Source organism: Cryptotermes secundus, unplaced genomic scaffold (assembly GCF_002891405.2).
Source record: "Cryptotermes secundus unplaced genomic scaffold, Csec_1.0 scaffold407, whole genome shotgun sequence".
NCBI classification, from domain to species: domain Eukaryota; kingdom Metazoa; phylum Arthropoda; class Insecta; order Blattodea; family Kalotermitidae; genus Cryptotermes; species Cryptotermes secundus.
Genome location: NW_019741981.1, coordinates 2557154 through 2582579, shown reverse-complemented (window position 1 = coordinate 2582579; position 25426 = coordinate 2557154). Strand labels below are relative to the sequence as shown.

General features: G+C 40.2%; 1 protein-coding gene across 5 annotated transcripts in view; it reads right to left on the bottom strand.

The window, feature by feature from the left end:
• The window catches only part of LOC111872942 (tetraspanin-11), a 72185-nt gene that overhangs the window by 10617 nt on the left and 36142 nt on the right, over positions 1–25426 (bottom strand). For 3 of the 5 annotated variants that reach the window (XM_023867247.2, XM_023867245.2, XM_023867250.2), the window contains exons 2-3: positions 5500–5601; positions 1110–1301 (exon numbers count right to left, since the gene is read on the bottom strand). In XM_023867247.2, the coding sequence (XP_023723015.1) occupies positions 1110–1301; positions 5500–5577 (270 nt within the window). In that variant the 5' untranslated portion in view covers positions 5578–5601. Of the gene's footprint in view, positions 1–1109; positions 1302–5499; positions 5602–24764; positions 24908–25426 lie in introns of all 5 variants that reach the window. The other 2 variants (XM_023867248.2, XM_023867246.2) reach the window with 1 other exon arrangement.

Below are 25426 nucleotides of genomic sequence, written 5' to 3'. Positions count from 1 at the left end.
ACACGAAAACACCTGTTTATGTCATCACAAACAAACACCACAAATAAAACTGAAAGTCAATAATAAAGTTGTAATGCAATGTTCTTATTCCTACCTCATATTTGTTAGCTGACATTCAAGTTTTGATGAGACTGGCTACATATGATTGAGGTTTTGCATGATTTTCTTCATTCCTCCAAGAGAATTCTAAGATAGTAACTACTACTTTTCACAACCAATTTTTAATTTCTTTTCACCTTGGGTAAAGTTCCTGGGGCATGTAGCTGACCACTCATCTCCATCTAGTGTCAAGGTCAAGAATGGTGGACCCATGTTTTTATGGCACAGAGCTTAATTAATTAAACATGTGGACAATTTTACATCTTACTGTAAGCTATGTAATTAATGTACGTAGTTTCATATGATAAACAAGGAATAACTGATTATCTTCTGTTTGATTACAGGCTTTTGAAAGACCATAAATGATCCAACAAATTTCATACCTCCATGTCACATTATTATGTATTTGGCTTATATTGTTAACAGCAGCTGATAATATCACTCACTCATAAGCACAATGAATGTCTGAATCAAACACAGAACTTCCTGTCCATTTCTACCAACAGTCCTTCAGTGATGACATTCTGAACTGGCATAACAATTTGGATTTCATAAGCCTTAAAATGTGTATATTCTCAGAAAATTTTGACTTATTTTAAATTTATCGCAAATAGTTTGAATATAATTTATTAATTTCAATAACATGTGTGTAATCAGTTTCATAATTTTTTATCACTTCAGTGAATATTCAGTGAATATCCTTCCTTGTGTTATGGTAATACCTATCATTTTTCATAACTGAAAACATAACAGTTTATTCAGCCTTATTTGTCTGAAAACTAGAAAGGGTACTGACCTCCTTAATTCTACTCTCATGTTCAAATTTGACAACACACATTGACACACACAAGACTTTCAAGTAAACGAATTCTCAAAATTCTGATCAGAGTTAAGATACCCAAAGATCTATGGTCCTCTATGTAGAAAACTTATACAAAGTCTACATTTTTCAGGCTATATGATGTGGCATTTATGTCGCTGTCCATTCAATATAGAGCAATTTAGCTTACCGTGAGGAGCATACACTTGATCTCCTTTAGGGCTCCCAGGCAGCCAAAGAAGGCGATCAGGGAGATGATGGCACCTGTGGCAATGAGGATGTACACAGCACCCAGGAACAGGTTGGTACCCAACAGCTCATTCATGAAGGATTTGTCCACCAGAGTCCAAATGCCAATCCCCAGCACTGTAATACCGCCAACCTGTAAGAGAGAGGCATGGGGATCAAAGGAACCGTTAGATCCACAGAAAATAATATAAACAATGATAAAAATCGCTGGTGAAGAATTTGATTAGCAGAGCAACTCTTACTTTCTGAAGACTGATTCTGCTCCATGGAATTAGTTACTTGATTTAGTTAATTGTGTTATTATTGTTATTACCTTCATCATCATCACAGCAGTAAAATACTGAGCTGTGAGAATCTGCAACTTGAAGAGATTTTTAGTTGTGCAGTGCTGCACAAGGAAATACACCCCTTAGGGGGGATCTGACTGAAGCGAAACCACGAGGTGAAGGGATGAATCCCCAATGACAATGGTGAAACATCTATCCAAACCTGCAGCTGTGGATCCCCATTCCCTGTAACTCATCCTAATTTACTAATCATTTGTCTTATCTTAGCAGCTTATTGCTGCTATCCAAGTACCGTATTTACGCATGTATAGGCCGCACATTTTTTGCCAAAAATTCAAGAGGAAAACTGGGGTGCGGCTTATATTCGAAATATTCGAAATCATACTTCATTTAAAAAAAAATATACTCATAATTAGTAATACAGGGTGTTCTACTCCTGAAATAATATTCCAAGAAAATTATTTTTTCTATAATTTGTCTGAAAATTGTGCTGCGGCCTATACACGCACGCGGCTTATACATGCGTAAATACGGTAATTGAGCCAGTTTACATACAGCTAATTGGGAAGGTTGTGAATATATCAACTGACAAGACAGAACAATCTAGTTAGGCCACAGGACAGGGTGGAATAATATATTTTATGAGTGTAATTTATGTTAAATTAATGCAGAACCAAAAGGCATACCTTTGTCATTCAATGTACCTTATTCCAGGACCCATGACAAGCTACCTGAATGCCAGAATTATCGAGAAGTGACCTACATCTGGTGGCAGTAATTGTACAAAGAAAGAAAATTTAGATTCAGAAACCCTGATCCAACCTACTCCCTATCCTCTATACCGTAACTACCAGTGATTGAGACCTGGGTTATTTCATGCCACTATTTCATCTGCTATGTTTTGTACAGTATCATATAAGACAGCAAAATGATTACTGATGTTGTGCAGATATGGATTCAGAGGGGGGCAATCACATATCATAAATCATTATCATCATAGGAAGAAACAAAGGATACTGAAGAATGGCTATAGTCCAGCCACGATTTAATGTGCATTCAGCTCTGGTCACCTCGAAACAGCATTGACTGAGTTACATCATGCTGCATGTGCTACACACAACTGACCTAGGTCACGTGTTGCCCATGTCTGATGTCAATTGTAGGTTTTGTTTTCTTACTGAGATACAGTCTTGGCACAGTTCACATTCACAAAGTTTTTAGTTTTGTCAGTGGTGAGTGAAGGATTGTGAGATAAGCACAATAGCCCAGAGATAGAGACTAGCCATGCTAAATATGTAACTTCTAAGAAAACATGCAAACAACTCATAAAATGTTGCATGCTATTTAAATGACAGAATCAGTATCTATTTTATGGTCTGATTCAGTTCAGACATTCCAAATTAATGGAACAATCTACATAAACTTTCTAAATAATGTGTAAGAATTATCATGCCTATTTAAGTACTTATCTATATGCATGCATTAACCTTTAATGTCCGAAGTGCCCTAATCGGGTCACTGATGAGTATGGTCGTCGTGGCCAAAGTACCCCGATTTGGCCAGTCGGGCATTTAAAGCAGAAAGATATATTCCAAGGGAACGTCTTCCAAATGTTATTCTGCATACCACATGACCTTAATATTCACGTATTGCAGGTACAAATCTATTGTAAAGTTAATCATGCTACATACTCAGAACTTTTCCTTCTATTTCGTTAAATGTCCGCCATATTAAAAAATATACCAACTGGATTTGTAGATCGAAGGCTTAAGTCAGTTCTTTTGTAGGATAAGCAGTTTCTCTGTAAGGAATTCATGAGTTTGATTCGAATTTTATATAAAGTCAAGGTTATATTAAACCGATATGAACAAAAGTTAAATTCTTATGACAAATTTTAGTATAGTCCCTCCCCCCTCGTACCAAATTTCGCCAAAATCCGATTAGTAGCTTCTGAGATAAAACGTGCTGCTGGAAATCGTCTTCACTCAGCAGACCTCACATGAACGAAAAAGTAATGGCATGAAGTTCAAGATTGGTGAAATAGCAAAAGAGAAATAAAAATAAAAAAATCTGTGCACATTTCTGCAATTCAGCTTGCAACATGACATTTCGGATATCCGTTCATAATTGTCAGATTCTGCGTGGAAATTTACAGTCATCATTTTCCAGGATGTGCGGTCAATGATGTACTGAAAAAGACATTTTATACGAGGACAGCTTACTTGAAGACTAAAAATTCGTCCGGTACCCTATCTCTTTACAAAATAGACGACAATTATGTTTATGTACGAAACGGGCTGGTATACTTTGATCATTTAGTTATTTTCATGGTTACAAATGCAATGAAATGATCATATGACCATAATCCTGCTGCTCGCAAAGAGTGAGAAATATGACTAAATGTTCATGTCATATTCACCCCCATTTTAATATGTACCCGTATATCAAGGAGCCGGGATTGCGCAGTCGGTATACCGACTGGCTACGGGCTGGACAACCGAGGGATTGGAGTTCGGGTCCCAGGGGGGCAAGAATTTTCACTTCTCTATGTCGTCCAGACCTCTGGTGTCCACCCAACCTCCTACCAAACTGGTATTTGGGGGCTCTTTCCCTTGGGGTAAAACGGCCGAGGCGTGAAGCTGACCACTCACCTCCACTTAGTGCCGAGGTCAGGAAAATGTGGTTCTATATATCCACTACCCCGTACACCATCATGGTGTTGTGCTTAATTAGTTAAACACTGGGACTTCGCCTTATTTTGCCTGTATATCAGTTGTGAACCAATGAGATATAATTTTTGCATACCAGCCGCATAACATTTGGGTCTACCGAACATGTAATACAGCATCTATGTATTGAAGATGTCTTTGAAATTTTTGGAACAATAAATGGAACGATACAATGACAAGATGGAAAAAGACAAGGTTGTATAAAGCGACAGTACTTCATACTTCCTTACAGAAGTGAAACTTGGGTTAGGGGAGGGGGGGACACCAAATTCTAACAGCAGAAATAAAGTGTTTAAGATCAGAGAAAACCCAAGACATGAGGAAGGAACTAAATACTCATATTCATTCATAAATGTAAGGCGGATATGACTACAATGAGAGTGGTCAACCCAGTTGACTCACAAGGATAGAGACTTAAAGAATCCATTCAAAACATGGCTATTACAGCGGAGTGCATTTGAACTGTATCCAAAGTGGTCAGAAAGAACCTTTCATTTAAATGTTCAATTATATATGTCATCGTAGGAACAAGGAAAAAACAGACCAGTTTTAATAAGAAACGATATTTTCTGTGGTAGTTACGTTAAAACACCTAACAGCACTGTGTTCGAATACAATTTGCGGTTAGTTTTTCCTTTTGGGTTTAAGGAAATAAACCAGCATTCACCTACAGGACCTGAAAAATCCCAAACAAATTAAGGGCCAAAACAGCCCAACCTTTACACAAAACCCAAAAAAAACAGACACACAACATGCCACTCGTCTCAACACAACTGTACCACTACCGCAGCCATGCTTGTGGATACACCGCTCCAAAGTAGGCTCGTGACCAAGGAAACCTCACCCACTGAAAAATGACAAATTCCATACATGAAGTTTCAGTTTATTTGTAATGTAAAGGGCTACCTACTTTGATGAAGTTTACGCATTTCATACTTAGTTTGTTAACAAGCATTTATGTTTAATCACATCATCCGGTGTTAAGCCATATTAGAGGGTTAAAATTTCTTTAAGAATTTTAGTTAACATGATTAATTTTTAAAGCTAAAAAAATGTTTTAAAGAATACTGATTTCACATTATACAAGGAGAAAGAAAGTTGGAAAGAACGTAATTAATCAAGAAATAAAGAAAATGTGGCAGACAGACAGAGAACACAGCATGAAAGCAATATAAATAAATAAAGAAAAGACTTGCATAGGGGCCACTGCTGTGCACTTCTTATAAGCGTAAAGCTACCGTGCAACGTTACAGGAGACAGAAACGACACCCATTATTTAGCTGTACAAAGCGTCATGTAACCATGCCATACTCACAAATATGATGAAGTTGGCTATGAACATGCTGTACTTCATGCACTGTCCACAGCCATCCATCTCCTGTCCGTAGCCCATGTTGATACCTTATAGAGTCGAGATCTGGAACAAGATAGCGACAATGGTTACGCCATTTCTAAGTGGTAAAGGTAAACTTGTCCTTCTGACGCTGTGAAGGCGCAGAGGGAGTGAAGGTAAAGCACTACTCAATCTTAAACTTGGCATTAACCCTTTCAGATCTTATTAATCATTCTTCCATCGGTTACTTTTTCAAAAAGCAGGGTATGGAGGCAATTTCTTTCTTATTCATTTTCCTTTCCTTTATCGTCTTATTCTTCTACTCTTCTTCATTCCTCGTCAAGTCCTCGCAGACAGTCGCGCATTTAGGAACCAAATATTGATGAATGATTATCTTCATGTTCCAGCTGCTTTAGTAAAGACAGCAGCCACTGGATAGTAGGCCGGGTTGACCCAGCACAACACAACAGTGGCGAAGGGACATATCTCGCCCCTGCAGGGAATAACATTAGACCTCAGCCAGCCTACTGACTGCGCTAGCCCGACTTATACTACGCACACTGCTTCAAAGCCTATGCTACACCCAACCTTTACACAAAACCCAGTCCTGATGAGGTCATTGGATTTTTTTCAATTGACCTAATCCTTCCGGCCCCACTATGGCCCTGGGGTCGACTCAGCCTCTAACAGAAATGAGTACCAGGAATTACGTGTAATTAAATAATTTTCCCGGGGAGTAAAGCGCGGCCGGCGCGTACGGCTGACAACCTTACCGCCATCTCTGACCCGACTGTCTAGATAATGTGGGACCCTCAACGTCTCACAGCCCTATGGGCCTTCACGGCCTGTTACAGGGATAGCTTTACTTTTTACTTACTTAAACTGTTTGAAAGCAAAACAGATTATATACTCGTATTATACCGGGAAGTAACACCTGTTTTCTTGTGCATGGCATGTGCATGAAAATGATAATTAACCTGTAAAATCTGTGGGATTTTCACGGAGGTCACTGTTCAGACCGTGGACTTCTTGGATGTGACACGGTGAAGTTTTGTAGATGGATACGAAAGCATAGGGAGGAACATGCTGCTTCCATTTTCAGGATTGAAATTACCCTAAAAATGGATACATCGTTTTTCTTCAAAACGTCGGTAACCACCTATAAGATTATACGGCACCACAATATAGAATACCATAATCTAGATAAGCAAGCTGTTCTCAGTTTTTACCAACGCAATCGAACGACAAATAAAGTACATTAGAATGCGTTATGAGCAGGGCCCGGATTTTGATGACATGTCATCTTTTTTTCCTTGTATCCTATGCGATGCTCTTAAATATATAAATCTCGGATATGAGCTGCTGGTTATAGAAATGTAAATTTTATACGTAATTTTGACATTTTTAGGTTTAAGGTGATTTTTTTCATTTTGGGTGTAATTTTTTGGTAAATTTTTGGACTTTTAAGGGCATTTCTTGTCATTTTTGGCCATTTTAGGGAATTTTTCTTCATATGTTTTCTGAAATGTGAATAACATGGAAGCGAAGTGTTCTTTCTTTTCTCCTTTAGGTCATTTTTCTGGATTTTTTCGGTCATCTTATAGGTCATTTTTCGAATATTTTCAGGTCATCAAAATCCGGGTCCTGCATATTACATTTTTGAGTCATATTTTAGGTCATTTTTCTGGATTCTTTCGGTCATTTTATAGGTCATTTTTCGAATATTTTCAGGTCATCAAAATCCGGGCCCTGGTTATGAGTGAAACATAAAATATACTGTTCTACAGCACAGACTTCTAATCCTACAAATCTTCTATTGTTCTTGTCAAGAAGTGAGGACAAATCCAATAACAATCTGAAATTTAATTAATGGATGTGTACATTGGCCTCGACAGCGCGTAGGATAGAGTACTGGTAGAGCCGCAATATTATTCTTTACAATTTCAAATTTATAATTTTAAAAACTCCGTGGCTTTAGTCCGCAGGCGAACTATACCGACCGAGCGACTGCCTCTTGTCGGTGAAGTTAGTGCCAACTTTTAAGGATAGAGGGTGTCGAATTTATTATTATTATTATTTAGGCGAACTTATTAGTTATATTTAGGTACAGATTTTTTTGTACTTTTTATCGGACATAACTTCAACGTTCTGCATAATATTTCATTCAGAATCTGTAGGTATGTCCATGGTCTATTTCCATACAAAATTAAATATTCCTTTCTTCTGCGCGTCATCCAAACTGGCTCTGGGCCAGGCACCTTGGTGCTCTTGGAAGCACTTTGGGTACCCATGGGAATTCTAAAATATTCACAATAATTTATTAATTATTCGCCCGTGAATGCAAAACGCATCGTTATTTCCGCTCTGTGAACCGAGTGTCGGTCCAGTAACTAACCACGTGGCCTGTAGTCCGCAAGCGAACTGTACCACTGAAGAATTATAAATGTTTACGTTAAAGTGTTACATTAAGACAAGGGTCACGCAATTATTATAAAATGATTTGGCAACATCGTCCAGTGCGACTTAATGCATACTTCTTTATACGAGTATAGTGTCTTTACATGTTTCGGTCAGTTGTGACCATCTTCAGAAGGCTATCACAACATGCTACGGAACTACTATTGTTCACCTCACTGCGTCTTCAATCAGTTTCATCCTATTAATCCCTCGAAAGAACAAAACAAAAAACTAACTCCGTGGCCTGTAGTCCGCAAGCGAACTATATCGACCGAGCGACCGCCGCTTGTCAGCGAAGTTAGTGCCAACTTTTGCGGATAGAGGGTGTCACATGGTCAGCGCAACGGTTCCCCACAGCCGTTAATTTCGGTTTTCTAGATCGGAGCCGCTATTTCCTTGAAATAGCTCCTCAAATATCCTCACGAGGCTGAGTGGACCCCGTTCGAGGCTCACAACTTCTCAGAATATCTGGTGGCGCCGGAAATCGAACAAAGAACCTCTGGATCTGTAGCCAGGAACTCTGACCACTAGACCACTGAGGCGGTCCGAAAGAACAAACACAAGATAATTATTAAAAATGATAGTTTAATGTACCTTGATCTTCAGATGTATTGTAAAGCAGACGAAAATATAAACTAATATTAGAAAGAAATATACATTTTAGCTTCCTATCTCTTCATTTCTTTCTTCAGCAACGACTCCTCAAGCACAAATATTGAAAGAGCGAAATGGGAGGATGAATGTAAGAGGTGAATTGGAAATATACAGAAGTCACCTAAGACTGCAACGGCTGTTGTATAGCTGCTTATTTCAAGGTCGTTGCCTAGCAACGGGTCTGCATTCCATAATATTTATTACTGAAATTAGTGAGCGGACCATAATGTGAACTCTGGCGGGCTACACGTTGCTCACAATTAATTTAGATTGATTGCGGCCACTGCGATCAGTCTAAAGCGGCAATTACTGTGGTTTTCCATGTCGCATACCAAGACACGTGGATACTGTAGCTCTAGCTCTCTTCGATAATGGAACATGGAACTCTTCAGGACAGATCGGCTATTCCTCAGTCCGGTTCCAATGGCTGTAGGCTGTTCCTCTTGCTGTAATGAACTTATTCTTTGAGTATTTAATGACGCGGTATCAGCTTCACAAATTATGTAGCACAAAATGGAATCAACAGAAAAAATAGGTGAATAGGTAAGGATTTAGGAGATGGCCGTCTGGGTATATTCACGCTAGATCGTCCACTATGCCTAAAGAAACTGAGTAAAATCAAGAAAATTCTAGCATAGAGTAGTCATCGAGCCGGTCAGGAAATGGCCTGTATTTATAACCCGAAGATTTATAACCGTGTCTACAAAATTCTGCTATCAGACTATCCTAAGCCGGACGAGTCGATCAGAATTACTGGAGTTTCAGACTCTGTCCACCGTCCGCAATTCTAGATGGACGATGGACAAAGTCCGAAACCCCAGTAATTCTATGTTATACACCATCATCAGAACCCTTTACAATCAAGCCCATCACATCTTGAAGACATATTTCTTAAAGACCTGCCTCTTTAAGCGATTCGCCTTTAGTTTATGTTTTCATCTAAATTAGCATCTATGAGCTGTGGTCCTCATAACGCGATGTTCATGAGACGTTCTTGTGCAGCCAGATAAAAATTAATATGTCACCGACTCCTAGATTTAACGACGTTTTCTGAACCCACGTGTTACAAAGTGTCGAATAAAATAGGATAATGATCGTGGGTGGTGAAAAGTTACGAATTTAAAAAAGCAAGCGGTAGTGGTATACGAACGGTACTATGCCGTCATTCACCTGGAAAGACTGAAGTTTCGCATGAAGAAATATTTACAGACCACAAAATGTCCGTCTCTACAACAGCCAATCTTCTATCTGCAACGACGTTGTGCGCGTCGGCCATGAAGACGTGTGAGGTTTGCCGTAGGGGAAAAATTCGGTACCTGTTGGACAGCAGGATAGGAGAGCCCCAGAGGCGTTTGTTGTGGCGCAGACTATATTACTGACATGATGATGATGATGATGATGATGATGATGATAATAATCCTGGTAAGCACTCCATAGATCCAATGCAAAAAACAGCTATCCTGGGAACATCACACATACTACGGAAAGTGCTACAGTGCGAAGCTTGAAGCCTGAGTGGTGAGGTGCATCACTGGTTCAAGAAAAGGAATACCAGGAAATAAACCTGTGACAAGAGATGATGATAATAATAATAATAATAATAATAATAATAATAATAATAATAATAATAATACATCGTCTCCAACGGCCATATTTGAGGTGCTGAATCTTTGGACATTCTTATTTTCACAGGTGCTAGACGATTGGTTGGTCTCCAGCGCGCTGTTTGGCATCCAAAAATCTGTATGACTACGCCCCTGACACTATTGGAACACGATAAAAGGAATTAAACTGTGGTGAGAAATTGAGAAAGGGGGTTGCCCTTCTACCACAATTGTAACAATTTACAATTTCGGGAATATATGCAGGGCGTAACAGTTCTAGCGCGTCGCTCCCATTTAAGTTAAGGTCACTTAAGGGAATATGTACATTGAGGATAAACCGTTTAATTTTTAATATAATTTTTGTCCGATATATTTTTCACTGTGATAAACATGTGGCCAGTTATGCTCAAGTTACGCTAGAGATGTGCAGGTGCAAAGCTAGGTCTTCTGTAAAGAGTTTATCATCACTCATTTGAAAAAAGAATATAATGTATTACCGCACTTTAATAAGTGGTATCAAATATTACAATCAGTCCAAAGGTGCTAGAACTACTACATACATATAGACAGACTTAATGAAGCTTATAAGGGCATTCTTGCAACCTTCGGTTTCGAATGCGCAAACAAACAGCGCCACAAGTTATCCTGTGATGTCTCTTTTCCTCCCGCAAGGTTAATATGATCCACGTAATGTCTCAGAAGCACCTACCGCGGAGCCGCGCATCTAGGTCACCATGACCCAGTAAAATGAAACGAGAATGAAAGTGAAAGTTTGAACCATTCCGCCCTCCTTGCCCGATTTTGAGGTTCGTTCTCCGAGAACACTGAGAAACACTAGCTTGTTCTATATACTCGTACACTAACTTCCACGTTTCATCGTAACGGCCAAGTATGCACCTGGATTTGTTAAGTTTGTTTCCCGATGCTGTGTCATCGGCAAATCTGATTAGTTGTGGAACAATGAGCTGGAAAGGATTACTAAAAAGTTATTTGGGACGTATACCCTACTTGAAAATATACGAAACTGAGATAAAAACGTAAATCTGTCCCTGTAACAAGCCATAAGATCCATATGGATGTGAGAGGTTGAGGCTCCCACATCTTGTAGGCAATCGGCTCACAGATGGCGGTAAGGTTGCCAGACTTTCGAGCCCGCCACCCTTTACCTCCCGGGAAGATTCCTGGCACTCATTTCTGTTGGGAGGCTGTGTCGACCCCAGGGCCACACTGCGGCTGACAGGATTAGGTAAACTGAAAAAATTCAATAACCTCATTGGGACTTCAACCCGCGACCTTCCGGCTTGTAGTATAGTGCCCCCTGCTAATATTGTTAGGATACTGAAATAATTTTCTTATTCCCTTGTTATTTCTTGTCTCTAAGGTCCAAACACATTCTCATACACGTGAACGAGGCACCGGCTGTGTTCTGTACACGTCTGGGATGGAGTAATCATCCTTTGTACTAGCACATGAGACTTTCACTCAACCTTACAGTGTCGGAATCATGCTGTAAGTTTTCTGAACACACGGCCAAGAATGCTGAAAGGTTTCGAAAGTAACGTGACCCACCGCTGCGGTACGTCACTATCGCTCATACTCACGAAGCGGGACAAATCGGTTCCGAGCTTTATCAGCACTATCATGAAGATTGCGTAATATTTCTACCCTACCGGGACTCGGAACTCCGACCTCTCGGTCGTCCAGCCCGTAGCCAGTCGCTACACCAACTACGTTACCTCGTCTCTTACTTAAAAGACGGAAGTCTGTTAATTATGCAGCTTCTCATTATTACGTGCAGACATTCGAAAGCATTCCTAAAGAACATGAGTGATCACCAGGGCCCGGATTTTGATATGTATCCTATGCGATGCTCTTAAATATATAAATTTCGGATATGAGCTGCTGGTTACAGATATGTAAATTTTATAGGTAATTTTTTGTCATTTTGACATTTTTAGGTTTAAGGTCTTTTTTTCATTTTGGGGGTAATTTTTGGTAAATTTTTGGACTTTTAAGGGTATTTCTTGTCATTTTTGGCCATTTTAGGGAATTTATCTTCATATGTTTTCTGAAATGTGAATAACACGGAAGCGAAGTGTTCTTTATTTTTTCCTTTAGGTCATTTTTCTGGACATTTTCGGTCATTTTATAGGTCATTTTTTTAATATTTTCAGGTCATCAAAATCCGGGCCCTGCATATTACATTTATGGGTCATATTTTAGGTCATTTTTCTGGATTTTTTCGGTCATTTTTTAAATATTTTCAGGTCATCAAAATCCGGGCCCTGGTGATCACATAATAATCCTCGTGCGATTGGATCTTATCAGCAGAAATGACAGTTTTCCATCTAGCTGTGGACCCTCACAATTCACCGGTTAGAGTTGGTGGCGGTCACTACCTTAATTTTCCTTTCTTTCAGTACGAGTCTCTGCACGCGGTTTCCGCTCGGCGGTGCTCCACCACATAACAGCCGCGAGGGGTGTCAGTGGCTGTCCGAAAATTACCCTGCGCGTTGAAGCTGTCGCGGAGTGAAGCTCCATTATCTTGGCCTGTACGCTCATCTGACTTAAATCAACTTGGTTTTTTATGTGGAAATATTTTTAAAATCAAGGTACGTATATGCCACTACAATCGACAACAAAGAGAAATGTTCCGTCAAATTAAACAATTTGCAAGTAAAATAAAGAATACATCCAGGCCCGTTTGCGTGCGTCCTTTCACGAAGAGTTGAGTCCGTGAAGATGGAGGTCGTTTAGAGCATTTCTTATATAAAAAAAAAAAAGTAAAAATTAGGGGGTTATTAATACCTCTTTTTGTTTGCTTTCTTCGTATACACAACCCGTTAAACTCAGGAAAAGGTCTATTTGTTACCATTGAGGTTGAAATTAAAATAGTTGTAATCTTTTAAGAAAGGTTGGGGGCACGCGGTAGCGTAGTTGGTTGAGGCACTATGCTACAAGCCGGAAGGTCGTTGGTTCGTATCCCGATGAGGTCACTGGACTTTTCAATTTACCTAATCCTTCCAGCCGCACTATGGTCCTGGGGTCGACTTAACCTCTAATAGAAATGATTACCAGGAATCTTCCTTGGGGGTAAACGGCGGCCGGCGTTTAAAGCTGACAACCTTACCACCATCTGTGATCCGAATGTCAAGAAAATGTGCGAGCCTCGACGTCTCTGTCGTATGGGCATTAACGGCCTGTAACAGGGATAGTTTTACTCTTTTACCTTTTTACCTAGCGTATATATTCACACGCACTTGTTTTTATTTATTTTGACGTCCAGAAGCCACCCCGTATAATGTGGCATATAACAATATCAGTATAAAACTGCGTCAAGTGTTGTTCTGTATGAGCGTGAAAATAGAAGAACATTGGCTGTGGGTGCTTCAGAACAAAGCGCTGAGGCCGATATTTGGACCTACTAAAGGCAGCAATAACATCAGCTTAGACAACATAAAAAAAATTAGGAGCTTCATATTTTGTTCTTACTTTCATAGTCTGTGACCAGCCAACTGCCGGGTCAGAGAAGCCCCACATTAAAGAACAGCTGCTAACTTCGCCGATGACACAAACATCTTAGCCACACCTGAAGATCCAGCGATAGCCTCAATGAAACTCCAAGCCACCATCAGTAAGGAGGTTAATATTACAGATATTAAATTGTACCTTAAATAAATATTGGAGTGATAGTTTTGTCTCTATTCACTTGGGTCATGTTCAGGTAGGCCGTACCTGAACCTGACCCAAGTTGTTTACCCAACCTGGTAGGGTAAACAACTTCTTACAACTATGTAATCACTCCAGTTCAGACCTAGGTACAAGCTCCAAGAAAAGAGAGTCCATATAGAACATGTATAAAGTAATTACAATGCACATTCGGGAACCCGTTCCTACACGTATCATTGTTGGAAGTTAGTTACATCACCGGAAATAGCGCCATTAAAAAGAGAAGCTCATGGACGAAGCAGCTGTCCTCTACCGGTGTCTTTTTCAATTTACAGCCTTGTCAGGAGAGGATCAGGGTGCCACAAGCCGAAAAGCCTTCCCAAGCGAGTAGAAATTGTGTCGTTTGCCTCTGTTAAAAATACTCAACTTTCTGCCAACCTTTGTCACAATTGATAACATGAAAATACCGGACATTGTAACGAAAACCAATATAATTTTAAGGCAGCTTTATTTACATATTTACATAACATGTTCACATTACTTCCAACTGGTCACAATAACATACAGTAGCAGAAATGAATTGTCACGTAACAAAATGCCACACTGCAGTAAAGTCTGCCATCCAAGGACGCTGTTTGGTTTGGTTGGCTTGAGCTGTCGCTGCCGGCCCTCGATGTGACATACGACGGGCTTTTGTGAAGACGCTAATGAACCTTCTGATTCCACGAAAGTGGAAAATTTGATGTGCATTCAGCTATCAACTAACTTATTAAGGAAGGTCCTAGATAATGGAATACCACGAAACCGTGGCGAGAAATTGGTATGTTACGGCCTAGAAGACGGACCAGAATGGCTCCTATTGTGATTAGTCGCCGTGAGGCCCGACAGCTGTTACGCTGCACCGCTTCTTCTATTACGCACACATCTGTTTCTCCAGATTGCTTCAAATGTATTCTCAAGGTTATTCGCACAGTCAATATTCAGTACACGAGGCAGTACCAGGCACTTCAACACCTTGAACAATAGGGTACCAATGTCAACAGTTTCTTAGCAACGGAATTCTCAATGGCCCTTTGAATCACGCGAGTTCACCTGCACAGAATAATTAATAATTTGTTACAACCAGAGAAATATCTGCCTGAATGGGACTATATAACTTGTCCACAATCAACACTGAACGTATTCCGTTTATACAAGGGTCAATTTGGAAAACTAACAGTAATTACATTAACGTCTTAGTGAACTAGCATTATTTTTAAATACCAAAACAAAACCAAATTCCGTGGCTTTAGTCGGCAAGCGAATTATACCGACCGAGCGACCGCCGTTTGTCGGCGAAGTTAGTGCCAACTTTTGCGGATAGTGGGTGTCGCGTGGTCGGCACAACGAATCCCTCCGGCCGTTAATTATTTTAAATAACAAACTAAATTTATTAGAGTACAGGGAATAAACTTAATAATGAATATTGTAAATTATATTTTTAATTCCCCACTGACGGTGTCTCCACCTTATCGTGGTGGTTGGGTTTGAGTGCTCCTGAGACGCTGAGAGCTATGCCGGCGGTAGCGTAGCTACTGGTAGGGTCACCCATGCCGAACAGGTCAAGGGGTAGGAGCCAGAAGAAGAGGGGTACCCTGGGCCTCCAAGCTGGGGGTTGGGCGTGAGGCTACCATCCTCACACCGTAAAAACTTATTTGTTCGTAAACCAAACAGTCAGCCTCGGATGGATGAACAGAAATCGACATCACGAAGGAGCAAAGGTGGTTGGAGGGTGTACATGATGATCTCCGTAAAATGAAAGTGAAAGGATGGGGAGGAAAGGTGAAGAACAGAGAAGAATAGAGGCAGATTGTTCAGGAGGCCAAAGCTCACCCTGAGCTGTAGCGCCGAGGGGTAGGTTATTTTTAATTGTGGATTAAGGAACATCACTAACACAATATTGGAATGGCGAAGAAAATATCCCTACCAACTTATCAGCATCTGGGGAAAAAAATCAACGTTAATATTACACACTGATATATTGGGTTTTTGGACTTTATCCATCGTCCATCCATCAATCACTGGATTGAGGCTAGCTCTTTCTAACGGACCCAACAGAATAGGTGTTTTCCTTCACCTGAGGAGGGAAACAGATCCAGTTTCCGAAACGTCGTGTTTTTATTAGTTATCTTAAAAACCAGGACGATGGATAAAGTCCATAAACCCAATATATCAGTGTGTTATACACCATCGTCAGAATCCTATAGTAACTAGTTAATATTACACGCTTGCACACACCAATTCAGGTGCCCTAGAATAACTTTTCTAGGAATTTTTTCCGTGTTCATCCTTTAATCACGGCAACTTCAAAGCAAAGGCCCTTCTTACTGGCAGTCCAATATGTTCGCTACTGACATCTAGATATGATCGACAACGCCAACCAACTTCAGACAGTTGCAATATTATATTCTGTTATAACTATCATTATTAAGAAATGTAAATTTGAAGCCATTGGAGATACAGCTCCACTTACTGGGAGCTCTTAGGGTCAAAGAGCGGGATACCAGTTTGACAGCAGGTTGAGTGAGCCCTAGAAAATGTTTCTGTTGCCATTATCGTAACACCAACACTTCAAGACCAGGCAGCAGCAGCTTGATGCCCATTTCTGAAAAATATTTTTAAAAATAAACCGAATTTCTCATCCATTCTTGTCTAATCTGTTAGTTTACCGTCGAGTAAGGACAGATTCCTCAGTCATAAGAGTTTCTGCGCGTAATACCGTATGTAGGAACAGTGATGTCTTAACACCAATTGCACTGCATGTCGCTAACTTGTGCCATTATGACCTTCAACACCCCACTACTTACGAGTATTATACAATATCTGATATGTAGATATTTTTTGCATTACCTACTCACTTACTTATGGAGCTGAGCCCTTCTTGAGGAACCGCCAATTGTGCAGCTACTCAAGAATTTGCCAGCATTTTATGGAACCCGAAGGTTCATTACCGTGTTCATAAGAGCCCTCCACTGGTCCCTATCCAGCCACATCTATCCAATCCATACCATCCCATCCTATATCTCTAAGATCCATTTTAATATTTCCCATCCACCTACGCCTTGGCCTTCCCAGTGGTCTCTTTCCTTCTGACTTTCCCACCAATACCCTATATGCAGTAATCTTCTCCCCCATTCATGCTACATGCCCTGCCCACCTCATCCTCCTTCACTTCATTATTCTACTTATACTTGGAGAAGAGTATAAGTTATGAAGCTCCTCATTATGCAGTTTTCTCCAACCTCCTGTCACTTCATCTCTCTTCGGTCCAAACATTATTCTCAATACCCTGTTCTCAGACACCCTCAGTCTGCGTTCCTCCCTTAATGTCAGAGACCAAGTTTCACACCCATATGGAACCCCAGGCAAAAGTATTGTTTTGTATATTCTAATTTTTGTTTTTAGACAGCAGACGAGAAGACAAAAGGTTCTGGACTGAATGGTAGCAGGCATTACCCGAGTTCAGTTTCCTCTTAATTTCCTACTGAATCAGGTTTTGACTTGTCATCGTCGTTCCCAAATATCTGAACTGTATTTTTTTTTTGTATTATGAACTGTAATTATATTAATTTTATTTATTTTACACTACTCTTATTTTACTGTTGGTCTGTAATTCCCTTTGTTGATGTTGTAAACTGCTTAAATAAATCAACTGAACTGTAAAACTCTATTGTAACTGTGGTTGCTGCTGTATTACGTTGTGTTATTTGCATGTTGTTCAAAGCCTCAGATTTTATTCCGTATCATCCTGTTCACTTCTTGCCTGTCATTTGTATGCTTGCCTATATCAAAGTGCACGCTGTCAGTAACAGAACTACACAGCGTCCAATCAATATGTCTAACAATAAGTAGAATTACAATAACTGTCGCTGTTATTGCTATTGTATGAAAGATAACTATGTGTGACAGAGCTATCGTTGGGCTAATTTCAAGCATCTCTGCGGGATTAAAAAAAAAAAAAAAGAAAGAAAAACAAAATATAAAGTAGCTAGTCCCGGTCTGCACTAGGCTCAGGGATCTTCCGGGACATGAGGCAGCACTAACAAGCATTGTATCGCTAACCAATCAAGTATGGCTAACATCATGCAACAAAATCCTTCAATCAGTCAGCCTTACGCCCATCCAATAGCAATTCCCCCAAACGGTGCGTCGTGGAAAATAAAAGGTCATCCTCATCCTTTGAAAAATTCTTAACTGTGTTGATACACGCACAAGGTTCAAATCCAGGTCAGTTTATTTTCTCATATTTTTCGACTATAAATAACCACCAAAATTAACGAAAATTGTTCCTCAAATTGCAACGCATAATTTTCTGCACACACACGGGCTATCCTTGAGGCCCATAGGGTTTTAAGATGTCGAGACTCTTTCTTGACCGTCGGCTCGCAGACATTGGCGAGGTTGTCAGACTTACGCACCGGCTGCCCTTTACCCCCCCACCAGGAAAATTCCTGGTGCTCATTTCTGTTAGGGCTGAGNATAATGTTATATTTTAGCGTCCTGTTGCACTGATTCACGTTCATGATGTGTATTTGTAACAACCGTCTTACAGTGCACACAATTTCACCTTTCTCTTCACTACATGTTTCGGCACTAATGTGCCATCTTCAGGTGTGGTTTCATTTACGTCAAACCATTGCACTCTATGCCATCATGTCTCCTTTATAAAATGATTATAATGTAAATTTGTCATGTATAATAATAAAATTTATATATTAAAACTTTTCAATATTGCAATACAACGCACGCAGTCACAAGGGAAATACACAACACAGGACACAATATACACAAGAATATAGGAAGAGCACTCCCATAGGAAAGGATTGACGTAACTCGCGAATTTGAAGTGCGACGTATAGATGATAAATCTAGAAAAGTTTTAATATATAAATTTCACTAGTATACATGACAAATTTAAATTTTAATCATTTTATAAGGGAGACATGATGACATACATTGCAATGGTTTGACGTAAATAAAACCACACCTGAAGATGGCACATCAGTGCCGAAATATGTAGTGAAGAGAAAAGTGAAATTGTGTGCACTGTAAGACGGTTGGTACAAATACACATCAAGAACGTATCAAATCTCTCTCATGGTATGAATAATTTTACATTTGTACCATTTACAAAGGTTCCAGTCTGTAACGAACACGGGACATACCTGCAATTCTTGACGAAGAGTCTAGTGAAAACAATGTTTACACTATATTGTGGAAAAGTCTAGGTCAATTTTAAAATATTTTTATTGCGTGTTCGTGTAATTTTAGTGTTCAAAGACATTTAGGGCATTTTAGTCCACGGATTATTTTTATTTCATACGGGCTTCACCACAAGAAGTGCGTTCCGAAAGCCGCAAAAATTACCTGTCTTACTAGAAATCAAAAGGAAGTAACCACCATGAACCACGAAAATGGTTTCTGAAACTGCCTTTCAGATTTTTCTACACGGCCTCCCTGGTTTGCATTAAAAAATATATTGAGGGAAATATATGGCCAGTGCATCACTGACTCTGTTGGAATGTAGGACACATTACACGAAGTGTGCAACAGGAAACATATGATAGCATACGTAACTTTCACGTGCGTTGAATTGCGACCCATGCAGTACACACAAGGTACACACAATGGATAGGTCTAAACCGGGTTCCATTCCCGCCAAGCTGACAATTACAAATAAACTTCTAGAACCAACTCACGTACACAGAGACTTTCTGTATTGACATATCGTACATCCGAGGAGTGGCTATTCATGCGATGCTGTTTCAACTGCACAGTAACTATAGCGTCAGATGGTGTTTCATCATTCAGTTCATGCATGGAAACGGCTAAGTAGGATTTCCTGTCTTGGGTTCTATCGGGTTTCAGATTAGGTACCTACGGCCAAACAGAGCTTTTAATGTATACCACGGCAGTACTTTCATTCATATTTTTCATTCGATGCTACACGTTACACGGCTAAACAACAGAGCAGAATAAGTAAGCGTCGTTATACCTGGGCCCGGATTTTGATGACATGCCATCTTTTATTTCCTTGTATCCTATTTGATGCCCGTAAATATATAAATTCCGGAGATGAGCTGATGGTTACAAAAATGTAACTTTTATAGGTCATTTCTTGTCATTTTTAAGTTTTCAGGCCTTTTTTTTCGGTTTTGGAGTAATTTTCCGGTAAATTGTTGGACTCTTAAAAGGTATTTTTTGTCATTTTAACCATTTTAGGGAATTTTTCTTCACATGTTTTCAGAAATGTGAATAATGTGCAAGTAAAGTGTTCTTTATCTTTCTCTTTCTCTTGCCTCTACAAAAGCAGCCTACAGCTGCACCCCCAAATACCTGCTAACACAGTATGCAATAATAAGTTGTAATCCTGCCCCGTCCTTTCCGTTCGTTTTGCTGAAAGTGCTCACATTACATATCATAAAACATTTTAAGCTGGCAGGAGGGTACGACAGCGGTCACTCACACTGTGGCCCTTTCCAAGTTCTGTGCAAAGAAATTTGCTTAGTCACAAATATTTCTAGTCGGAATCCCTCGCTATTTATGACATATTGTTGCTCAATAAAACTCCGTCTGTCTTCAGTTTCTCGCCCTTGACCGTACAGACAAAGATACAGTTGACGAAGGGTTCTCAGTGTGAAAAGTTCAGTTCTGTGTTGCACTGGAGTGATCCATTCTATCGCGATGCCTAGAGCAAGGCCATCTAAATCGTGTCGGTTAAAGCAGACTGCAGCTGAATTTGAGGATGATATATTTTCAACTGACGGTAACATTTTATACTGTAAGATGTGCGACACAAAATTAGCGATAGAAAAATGTTTCACGGTACAAAATACCGACCGCAACAAGCATATACGAGCAGTGCAAATTTCGAACAAAAAGAAATCTGTGCAGATGTTACTGCAACAGTGTTCATCTGAAGGTGGAAATAAGTCACAGATCTGTGTGATTCTCTGGTGTCCGCAAATATTCCGTTTTGGGCTATGAAAAACTGAAAAATTTTCTGGAAGTGAATTGTGGTCGTTCTATCCCGGATGAGTCCACCCTCAGGAAGAACTACCTTTCCCAGTGCTACAACAATATCCTGGAAATGACTGGGAATAAAGTGCATGGGAAGAAGATATTCGTTTCTATTGACGAGACCTGCGATACGGAGGCTCGCTACGTGGCAAACGTCAGCTTTGGAACCTTGGAAATTGATGGACCAGGTGAAGTGTTTCTGCTTACGAGTGAGGTGCTAGTATCCGTTAACCGGTCCACAATTTGTAAACTCTTTGACAGGTCGATGTTTGTACTGTGGCCAGAGGGTATACGACACGATGTCGTCTTGCTTTTTGTGACCGATGCGGCCCCACATTTTTAAAAGCAGGCAGGTCAATAAAGTCGTTTCATACGAAATTGGTGCACGTTACTTGCCAAGCACATGCACTGCATAGAGTGACGGAGGAAGTGAGGTCAAGATTTTCTCAAGTGGATGCTCTCGTGTCGTGGACGAAGAAGATTTTCGTCAAGGCTCGTAAAATGCAGTTTAAGTCTACGGCTCCTGGTGTTCCACGGCCCCCGGAACCCGTAATCACAAGGTGGGGAACGTGGATTGATGCTACAATTTACTATTGCGATCATTTTCAGGTAGTGTATAACACTGTAGGTTCAATGAAGACGGAGGATGCGAGGGCAATTGAAGCTGCTCAGGAACAGTTCTCGTGCAGCGAAATGGAAGGACAGCTGGCCTTCATAAAGGCAAATTTCAGTTCCTTGACAGAAGGAATCAAATGCTTAGAGGAGAAAGAAGCAACGCTGGAAGATTCGCTCGCTCTTGTGAAAAAAAATAGCCAGTGATTTGGAGAAAATGTCAGGAGACATTGGTAAAATGGTGTCAAGAAAAATGAAACATGTTCTAGATAAAAATTCAGATTATGAAATTTCTGAGAGGAGACAGGAATTCTGACAGGAGAGTCCTTCAGCACTTTCATGATTGAAGAGGAACTAACTGCTAGTGATTTGGTACACTTCAAGTACGCTCCCACTGTGTCTGCAGATGTGGAAAGGAGTTTCTCCAAGTACAAGAATGAGGCGTCAGACAACAGGCGTTCACTCACCTTCGAGAATCTCCGCATGTTGACTGTCATCTATTGCAACTCTGAATGAAGACTTAAATGTTGGAATATATACCGTATATGTACATTTGATAAGCGTTCCAACGCGGTAGAAAAAATCGTATTAAAACATTTTGCTTCAAATTCAATCATATATTGCTTAATTTTCAACAAAAAAACGAGGACGAATTTAAAGGGTAACGTTAAGTTCAGTGTTAATACAGATTAAAATACATTTTAAAACAATTAGTGGATTTTCCATGACATGATGCATTTTAGGTAGTTTTTTAACTTTTAGATAATTTTTCTGGATTTTTCGGTCATTTTATGTCACTTTTCTGGATTTTTTCGGTCATTAAACTCCGGGCCCTGGTCGTTACACAAATCAAAGCCCCAAACGCCTGCAGTTGCGACAAATGGACTTGACATTAGGACATTGCTGGCAGCCTACCAGACAGATATTCGTTATACTTGTTACTAAGTAATCGTAATTATTCAGTTCAATTCTTTATCGAGTTACGTGCTTGCTTCACAACCCAAAGTCCAATTATAAAGCTAGCACGAGTAAAAGAAGGAAACAAAAAATCATATACAAGCAAACAAAGACAAAACAAGGCAACTAGTACTACAGTATGCGCCAAAACATGCAGGACTGAAACTCGCGCATCTCGAACGTGCATGTGCGTTTCTCGACGGGGCATAGCTCCAGCCGCACGTGTTCCCAGTAGTAAAAAGGAAGTTATGTTGTGCAGTTGTTGGAAATGGGTCTCTCGACGGAGGAAAAAGTATTCATGGTTGAGTATTATTTCCGCTCATACGGAAGTGGTCAGAAGTTACCGTCCAGAAACCGCTACACAGTACACGTGTGACCATATGGTGTGCCGTCTCAGCACACGGTATATTAGGCCCCTATTTCACTGAGGATGAGGAAGGCAATTCTCTTACCGTCACCCAAGAACGTTACAGGGACATGGTGATCGGACCGTTTCTTCAGGATTTGAGAAGGTTCTGTCGTGCAAGGCGCCTTCACATGAATAGACAGCGGTATCAACAGGACGTCTTTTCATTTCAGTACTGTATTTTTTTTGGCGCACACTGTATTTATAAAATAACGAAAATTAAATAGGTACATTATCCAGTGACAAAAGAATGTGCATACATTTGTACTGAATATAGTTAATGATTTTATTATTAACAAAGAGCCACTATATAGTGTGATTGACAGAAAGAGTTTTGGTTACCTATTTCGGTAATAACAATAACAATAATCTCTTGAAAAAACTAGGCAGAGATGGGATAATAATGTTACAAGCAAGTGTAGAGAAATAGGGTGATGTGAGTGGACTGAATTGATCTGGTTCAGGATGGGGCTGGGTGGCGACTGGCTCTTATGAACACAGTAGCATAACCTTGAGCTGCAGAAAATGTGAGGCATTTCTTAACTGAAAGGCTATTAGATTTTAACGGACTCTGACAGGTAAAATTCATTAATAATAACTTATCCATTAGGCCTGCTTCGTATGAAACTCGTCAAATCGATTGCTTTTTCCAGAAATGGCTCGCTATATAAAAAATAGGTACCGCGTATATCATATAATATAGGACATTTTCAGTTCTACGGCCGAAGCACTACAGTCGTTATATAACCCACTAACACGATCTATTGTGTTCTTAATTTTCTCTCTTCTATCTTCTTTATTACTTCCAAGTGCTAAAGTTACCTGCCGCAAACCTCACAATTTTCAACGTGCAGCGTTAAATGAAAGGCAGACGGAAACAATACTTTTTACACAGCCGGTTCTAAACTGCAGGGCACGTGAAATCGTGTCCGGAGTATATGGGATATTTGGGCTATTTGCTCACCTCACTGCATTTACTTGCTTTTGGACACCGTCAAGAGAAGCTCGATAGGCCAGCAAGTTGTGGGAGAATGAACGTGTACGAAGTGGAGGCCTTTATTTTATCTCTTTATACCGCCTGGTCGTTTATCCATGTACCAAATCTCATGTCCATTCTCTTTCTGTATGGGTGTTAAACTTGGTCCCTGACATAAAGGGAGGAACACAGACTGAGGGTGTTTGAGAACAGGGTGCTGAGGAGAATATCTGGACCGAAGAGAGATGAAGTGACAGGAGGTTGGAGAAAACTGCATAATGAGGAGCTTCATAACTTATACTCTTCTCCAAGTATAAGTAGAATAAGGAAGTGAAGGAGGATGAGGTGGGCATGGCATTTAGCACGAATAGAGGAGAGGAGAAATGCATATAGAATATTGGTGGCAAAGCCGGAAGGAAAGAGACCACTGGGAAGACAAAAACGTAGGTGGGGGACAATATTAAAATGGATCTGAGAGATAGGATGGGATGGGATGGTATGGATTGGATTGATCTGACTCAGGATAGGAACCGCTGGAGGGCTATTGTGAACAGGGTAATGAACCTTCTGGTTCCATAAAATGCTGGTAAGTTCTTGAGTAGCTGCACAATTGGCAGCTTCTCAAGAAGGGCTCAGCTCCATGAGTGAGTGAGTGATACCGCCTGGTAGGCCTACCCATTTGTATATACTACATTCACAGTGTTAAATATTTCGGAATTGAACCCACAGAAATTATACACGGGATTCATTTGGTTCCCAGAACAACGGTGACCATTTCTAACATAATTTACAAATCTATGGAACGAAACTTTTTCACATTATTTTGCATAACTCACTAATTCTACGTGCTTACAATTGAATCACAACTGACAGTGGATCTCGAAGATGTCCAGTTCCCCTCCAGCTGCAGATATCACAACATCTGGACGTCTACGAATCAACCTCATTAGGCAATTCGACTCAATTGGGACTGCTAGGTGTTGCACAGCTGCAGAACTGAATTACAAATGAAAACGTAAAAGTTTGAAGTTGTTTAAAAAGTTAATTTCTAAATTGACAATGTACATAGGTGAGCAGCAGCAGCAGCAGCAGCAGCCTGTAGGAATTGCCGTTTCGGAGAAAACTACAGGATTTTACAGCTATGTAACTGTTGCTTAACTAATGCACCCATCCTTTTAATCTTCGCTCTTGCCAAATTCGACAAGCCAATTGCGCATTCAGTTGACACCGGCGATGTATAAAAAGTCTGCGGGTACATCGGCCGGAAGCAGAAGACCGGAAGGTCGTGACAATGTAGACCCCACGTCAACCAACACTCACAGCACTGGCAATTAGCCATGAAGAACCACCCACATGTAAGCATTTGACCAGATCTAGAGGCAATACATACGCTAAACTTGGCACCACTTTGTGTGTCCAATACACGTTCGTCATCGGACATCATTGATTCTTATATTATATAACGAAGCTGTTTCGGCTGTAGAGATTATAGAGCTATGTCTTAGCCCGCTTAAA